Source organism: Lotus japonicus, chromosome 4 (assembly GCF_012489685.1).
Source record: "Lotus japonicus ecotype B-129 chromosome 4, LjGifu_v1.2".
Taxonomy (NCBI): Eukaryota; Viridiplantae; Streptophyta; class Magnoliopsida; order Fabales; family Fabaceae; genus Lotus; species Lotus japonicus.
Window position 1 is genome coordinate 63,025,979 of NC_080044.1, and position 7,307 is coordinate 63,033,285.

The window sequence follows — 7,307 nt, forward strand, 5'->3', positions numbered from 1 at the left end:
TCATTTCCACCTATTTTTATTTATATTTCTCTTCTCTTATCATCTATCACATCTTATACTTTTTCTCTCATACTTTTTTCTTTTCTTCATATCTCTCTCCTCGTCTACCTCTATCCATCTCATTTTTTAGGTGTGAAAAAATAATTATTCGTATACTACTTGATGAAGATGAGAGAAACAATAATATTTTAATGTAACACATAAAAAAGTAAAGTGTCTTATACAAGAAACAATTAAACCCTAAATATTTAGGAACCAGACCTCCATCTCAGCACGCTCCAATACTATCCAAAAATAAGCACAAACCTTAGCATGCTGTGATAAGAAACCAGCATTGGCGATGCTCTATATTCAGTATATAAACTTTCACCAACAAATTTTTCTCTATCATATGTATATAAAATTCAACTATCTATTACGTCCCGTTTGGAAGAATTTATTTGAGCTTATCTGATAACATTAACGCTTATGCCAACGTTTGAGAGACTAGAAACATTTAATTAAATTATTTTTCCAAATGAGGTCTAAATGTGCTGGACTAACTCCCATCTATGCAACAAAACAACATTATGCATTCTTCTCTCACAAATCAAACTATAAACCCACACGCCAAGAAAAACGCGTGGGCTATAAAATTAGAGAAATGAAAAAAGTGGAGTTTGTAAAAGAAAAAAGCAAAAACGTAATGAGTTAGGACCAGTGGCAGCAAGAGAGAGAGAGAGAGAGAGAGAAATTGGTTTGTGTTTGGGAGTATCAGCTTTATATCAGTTTTTTACACACCTCGTGATACCTTACATTCTCTCTTCCCCAAACGCAATTCTCAAACACACAATCACTTTTTCTGATTCTTATGGCAGCATTTCACCGGAAAACCATAACCACATTCTCCTCTATTCTCCATTGATTCCAATAATGGAGTTACTCATCACCCTCCTCGTTTTCCTACTGAGTTCCCGAGTCAACTCGGACCCAACTCAGGACAAGCAAGCTCTCCTTGCTTTCCTCTCCAAAACCCCACACTCCAACCGCGTCAACTGGAACGCTTCCGACTCCGCCTGCAACTGGGTCGGTGTCCAATGCGACGCTTCACGCTCCTTCGTCTACTCCCTCCGTCTCCCCGCCGTCGGCCTCGTCGGTAACCTCCCACCCAACACCATCAGCCGGTTATCCCAGCTCCGTGTCCTCAGCTTCCGCTCCAATGGCCTCACCGGCGAGATCCCTGCTGATTTCTCCAATCTCACCTTCCTCCGCAGCCTCTACCTCCAGAAGAATCAGCTCTCCGGCGAGTTCCCGCCTAGTCTCACTCGGTTAACTCGTTTGAATCGGTTAGATCTCTCCTCCAACAACTTCTCCGGCGCGGTTCCCTTCTCCATCAACAACCTCGCCAACCTCACCGGACTTTTCCTAGAGAATAACAAATTCTCCGGGAAGCTTCCGTCTGTCACGGCGAAACTGGTCGGGTTCAACGTTTCCAACAACCAGCTCAATGGTTCCATCCCGGAGACACTGTCGAGGTTCCCGGAAGCCTCATTCGCCGGAAACTTAGATCTCTGTGGACCGCCGTTGAAATCGTGCACACCGTTTTTTCCGGCGCCGGCGGAGTCACCGACGGCGATTCTGCCGGCGGGTCGCGTCGGGAAGAAGTCGAACAAGCTCTCCACGGGCGCCATTATCGCAATCGTGGTTGGGTCTTTTGTGGGTCTTGTACTGCTGCTGCTTCTGCTGTTTTGCTGCCTCAGGAAGCGGCGGCAACGGGGAGCGCCGAAGGCTCCGAAGCCGGTGGTGGCGGCGCGGTCGGTGCCGTCGGCGGAGGCAGGCACTTCATCCTCGAAGGATGACATCACGGGCGGGTCGGCGGAGGCGGAGAGGAACAAGCTTGTGTTCTTCGACGGCGGGATATACAGCTTCGATTTGGAGGATTTGTTGAGAGCTTCGGCGGAGGTTTTGGGGAAGGGGAGTGTGGGGACTTCTTACAAGGCGGTGTTGGAGGAAGGGACGACGGTGGTGGTGAAGAGGTTGAAGGATGTTGTAGTGAGTAAGAGAGAGTTTGAGGTGCAAATGGAGGTTCTGGGTAAGATTAAGCATGAAAATGTGGTTCCTCTGAGAGCTTTCTACTTCTCCAAGGATGAGAAATTGCTTGTCTACGATTACATGCCTGCTGGTAGCTTATCTGCTCTGCTTCACGGTATGATATCAAACTCTCATCATTCAAATTCATGATTCATGCTTCATTTCTGTTGATGATTTTATCTTGTTGCTTAATTATCTGATTATTTGTTAATCTCTGCATTTGATTGTAGTGATTAGGAAAGTAGAACTTGTTGTTCTAGCATATGAACATGATGCACAATTTTCTGGGTATTACCTTTCCGGCATTTACTCATGTTCATAAGGGAAAATATTCCCTTTTGAGGAATAAGGATTGTTTATGTCTGGATTTTTGACTAAATTCCTGATTCCAGCTGTTATTCTGCATATGGGTGTGGGATTTTGATTATTTTAAGCTAATGTGTAGAAACATTATAATATCTTCTTACTAATTTTTTATTCTTGTCAAATGTTTGGTTTGCTACCTTGATAATGGAGGTGCATCATATGTATGACCTGTGGAGCATGAATTAATTGCTCAATGGAAGAATTGTTTAATAAGTGAATGGTCATATATTGATCTTAAAGCGATGAGCGCTGACAAGTTTGTCCCTAGTAAATACCTTCCACGGTCGTTATTATGTAAAATATCAGTTAAATTAGTCTCTCTGTGGCTATATAAAACATGGATCAAGTTAGTCTATTCAGGAACTAATTTTATACAATCAGGGACCGTCGGAGGTATTTTATTCTTTTCCGGACGAATTTGTTAGTGCCCAACACTTTTTGGTTAGTTTCACCATTCAGTGACTCATTGTTTACTGGTGGGAGTGTATCGTAAATGATAAGTTTCTAAAGCAGCGTAGTGTGCGCTGTTTGTGCTTGCCCTTGCTTGCTTAATTAAAGTTGAAACATGCTTCTGAAGCAAACATTCTCAACTCATGAGTGAAGATGCTTTATTTTTTTATTTGTCTTTCTGCATTTCCCTTGACCCATACCATACCCCATGTTATGTACTCATTATATGCCAGCACAGGCATGTAGTACCCAACATTATTTCTTGCCATTTTTGTTCTTTTTCCCTTTTTCTTTTTCTTTCTTTAGCTGAGAAAAGATGAGGAAAAAGAAAAAAGTCCAACTCTATGTTTACCAAATTGAATTGGATTTGACAATTACTTTACTAAATTGGCATTACTGTTTTTTCAGGAAGTAGAGGATCTGGGCGAACTCCACTAGATTGGGATGGCAGAATGAGAATAGCACTAGGAGCATCAAGAGGGTTAGCATGCCTTCACATGTCAGGCAAGGTGGCTCACGGCAACATAAAATCATCCAACATCCTCCTCCGAGGAACGGACCACCACGCCTCCGTTTCAGACTTCGGTCTCAACCCCTTATTCGGAAATGGAGCCTCATCAAACCGTGTCGCAGGTTACCGGGCACCCGAAGTAGTAGAAACCAGGAAAGTGACCTTCAAGTCCGACGTGTACAGCTTCGGCGTGTTGTTATTGGAGCTACTAACAGGGAAAGCACCCAACCAAGCCTCTTTAGGAGAAGAGGGAATCGATCTCCCGAGGTGGGTCCAGTCCGTGGTTCGCGAGGAGTGGACCGCGGAGGTGTTCGATGCTGAGCTCATGAGGTTCCAAAACATCGAGGAGGAGATGGTTCAACTGTTGCAGATTGCAATGGCTTGCGTCTCAATTGTCCCCGATCAGAGGCCCACCATGCAGGACGTGGTGCGCATGATCGAGGACATGAACCGCGGTGAGACCGATGAGGGCATGCGACAATCCTCCGATGACCCTTCCAAAGAATCCGAGGGTCACACCCCACCTCAATCAAGGACTCCACCTAGATCATCACGCACACCGTAGCAAAATTCATCAAAGGTAAAAATTAAAGGGAAAAGTGGTTATTGTTGAAATTCAAAAAAAGAAAAAAAGAGGAAAGGAGGACAAGACATGGTGGTGGGTCGCTCTTAAAATATGTGTTGTTGCCTGCCCTACTACCTATTGGCGCGTACTTTCCTGATTGGCTTTCAAGGTGGTCCAATTAATGTGTATTTTATTTTTTTTCTCTCAAAATCTATTTTATTTAAATTTTTCCTCTTTTTATTTTATTAATTTCAATGATTTTTACAGGAGAGAGAGTCCGGGGAAGAGTGTGAAAAATTGTTCATGAATTGAAAGGGGGTGTGGGATAGGGGTCCATGAACAGTAAAATGACCATTGAATGAGTTTTGGCTGGCATTTTTCTATAAGTTGTGAATGTTAATTATTTATTGTTAGTGTATCAGTGTATCTTTTTTTAAATTAAGCTTGTCCTTTCAATTGTCCTGATATAATTGTCCATAGTTCAGTATGTAAGGGTCAGCATTATTATTTTATATATAAACATCCATGTCATTTGTTATTTGATTAAGTCTTTGATGAACTGATAGTAGGAGTCAAATGATGTTAACATATATATATGTTGCACGCGCGGTTGCGTTATGCGAGTGTGGTTTGGAATATTCACGTGGAAGTAAAGTAACTCATTGAGTGAGTCACATGGTGCAGTGGTTAGTGAGTGGTGTGAAAATAATGTAGAGGGTACGTGTCCTAGTGTGGAGGGTGTGTCCATTTGTGAGAAGAGAAAAGGGGTGGAGAACAGGCTGGCTTATATTTATACAGCTTTGTGTGTTGTGACTTGTGAGTTAGTCTGACAAATAAGGAAGATCATTTGACTTGACGATGCGAGTGGAATGGACCCCTCTAATTAAATCTAACCTGATCGCTATACAACAAAACTCTTGGGCCTCTGAGGAGTTTCACTGCCCTGCTCTGCCCTTCTGGGAGGGTACACAATCCCTTAAATCTTGACCTTAGAAGATGATATACTTACGTGTTTTGATGAGGCCCAAGATGAACTCCAAACACCTTGATCATAACTCATAAGGGACGTGTCTGTGGTCTGACCATATGAGAGGGTACGATTGTAGGGTATAGAGTTTTCAAGCTGATGGACATGCACAAATTTGGCCTCTTTGAAACTGGACACTTAAGAAACAATCGGCCACCCTATTTGAGTCCCTAATCACAAATTTGAGAGACATTCCACCATGGGATTAGACAGCTTGAAGATGGAGTTGATCATATTAGCATAAGGGTGATTAGAGGTGTAAGGAGTAGCTAGACACTAGCTGAATGACTGAGCAGGAATCACTTTCTATGATGATTTTGGAAAATCTCGTCTTCTCAGTTAACTCCAAAGTTGATCTAATACTACTCCATAATTCAGCCATCAAGGATGGATGTTTGATGTGCCTAACTTCCTACAAAAGCCCAAGATTCATCTCTCAACGCTCCCCCACAACCTGCTTCCCTAGTTTTTAGAATTGAAATGAGCTATCCTCATTTAATTTGACAAAGTTGCAGGTCTCAACCACCTCTCCCCTAACTAATTAAGGGTGGGGCGTCTATAGTTGAAACTTGAAACACACTGACATTGTTAACGAAAATTTCTCTATATTTTATAGATACAAAATGGTAGCATTGTTAAAACTTAACGTTGATTCACATTGAAGTCAACATGCCAAATTTCTGTTTTTCTAATCAACATGACAAATTTTAACTTCTTTGTTAATGTATTATGATACATGAAATTGCATTTGCCGGTTCCAACGCCAAAACAAACCTGCACTAATTTGTGAGTATTCGGGTTTTAGAGTCACATGCTTTCTTGGCAAAAGCATAACATTTGGTACTCCTAAAGGCTAAAGCAGACATAAGCAAGGCCTTTGGTCGGACGCAAAATTGACTCTTCCTTTCCGATCCTCCCATTGCTTTGGCTCTTTCTAATTCCACTGCGATAGCTTTCACACTTCACACTGACTGTGGTTGTCGTGTTGTGTGGCTGCCTTTAATCCTTTGTCCTATATTCATATCATTACTTAATTTGTTCTAATTAATTCTCTGATTATGCCCCTAGGATATTCATAAGACTTATCAATATGCATAGAAAGACAAGTAATTTTTTTTATCATGACAACTTCATTTTAAGAGGATCCAAATCTTTAGACATACAGTCACCGCCATCCATCCACATGATCAATATAAAATCATTATAAGACTTTCCACATATATAATTAAACTAATTAATGAATATTATCCCTCTTGTAAAAAAAACTAATTAATGAATGAAAGCATCAATGCATTATCCCCTGCTTTGACAAAAGAGTGTGTGCATTACATTTGTGGGGGAAAGCCGGAAAGGTGAGCCCGGAGTGTTAGAGTCCCACATTGGCTAGAGATAAGGCCAATCAAGTGTTTATAAGGGTTGTGCAAACCTCAACTCTTGAGCTAGCTTTTGTGGTTGAGTATAGGCCTTCCAATTTCTAATACGGAGTGTGCTAAAAGATGGACTCACTTTGGAGCATCCTAGGGAGATAGAGATTGAAGTTCATTAATTATGCACGACAATTTCCGGATCATTATATACTGGGTGTTGTGATCACCACTTTGGATGCGACAATATTACAATTAACTCTTGATAAAGATGCTTACAAGAAGATCCAAAGAAGAAGAAGAAGAAGGAGATGCTTCCAAGTATGAATGGCAAAATGATAACATGTGTGTTAACATGCATGTAAAAGCAGCCAATGACCACGGGGCTTCTCTAACGTGTATATATAATCTTTGCTTATTGCATCACAAACTTTTTTAATGTCACTAATCATTTTGTATATCACACTATTGACTATTCCATAATAAGGCATTTGGCATGTCTATTTTCTTCGTCTGCCTTTAGATATGATACGCCATTAATTGGCATATGTCACACTAAGATCCGTAAAAGTTATATATGCTTAATTCACCTTTAAAATAACATAAAAACCAATAAAAATAATTCGTTCTCTGTAATACTTTTCAAAAAATATATATAATAAAGTGTTTATTATGTCTAATACAAGAAAAAACAGGTCCTTATCATAAAGTAAGAAGCTCAACCTCGAGAATTTAGATTTAGATTCTATTTCTATATAAAGGAAAAGCCATTTGGTATGGTGGGCTATGGCCTATGAGAGCTTTGCCATCCCAGCACATGGAAGCAAGTCACACTGGAGGGTGACATATGCTTCTTTATATAATTTCCATGCAATTTACTAGCAATATCCAACGGGTTTGTGCTCAAATATTGGTCTTGGTTGGGTGAAAAACATTAAACCATTAGGCTGCTAT

General features: G+C 40.9%; 1 protein-coding gene across 1 annotated transcript; it reads left to right on the plus strand.

Annotated features, from left to right (window-relative positions):
• Positions 1–662: 662 nt before the first annotated feature.
• Positions 663–4,500, plus strand: LOC130710434 (probable inactive receptor kinase At2g26730). The gene is made up of 2 exons (XM_057559711.1): positions 663–2,185; positions 3,295–4,500. The coding sequence occupies exons 1-2, from the start codon at positions 913–915 to the stop codon at positions 3,960–3,962; spliced, it is 1,941 nt and encodes a 646-aa protein (XP_057415694.1). The 5' UTR covers positions 663–912; the 3' UTR covers positions 3,963–4,500.
• Positions 4,501–7,307: the final 2,807 nt, after the last annotated feature.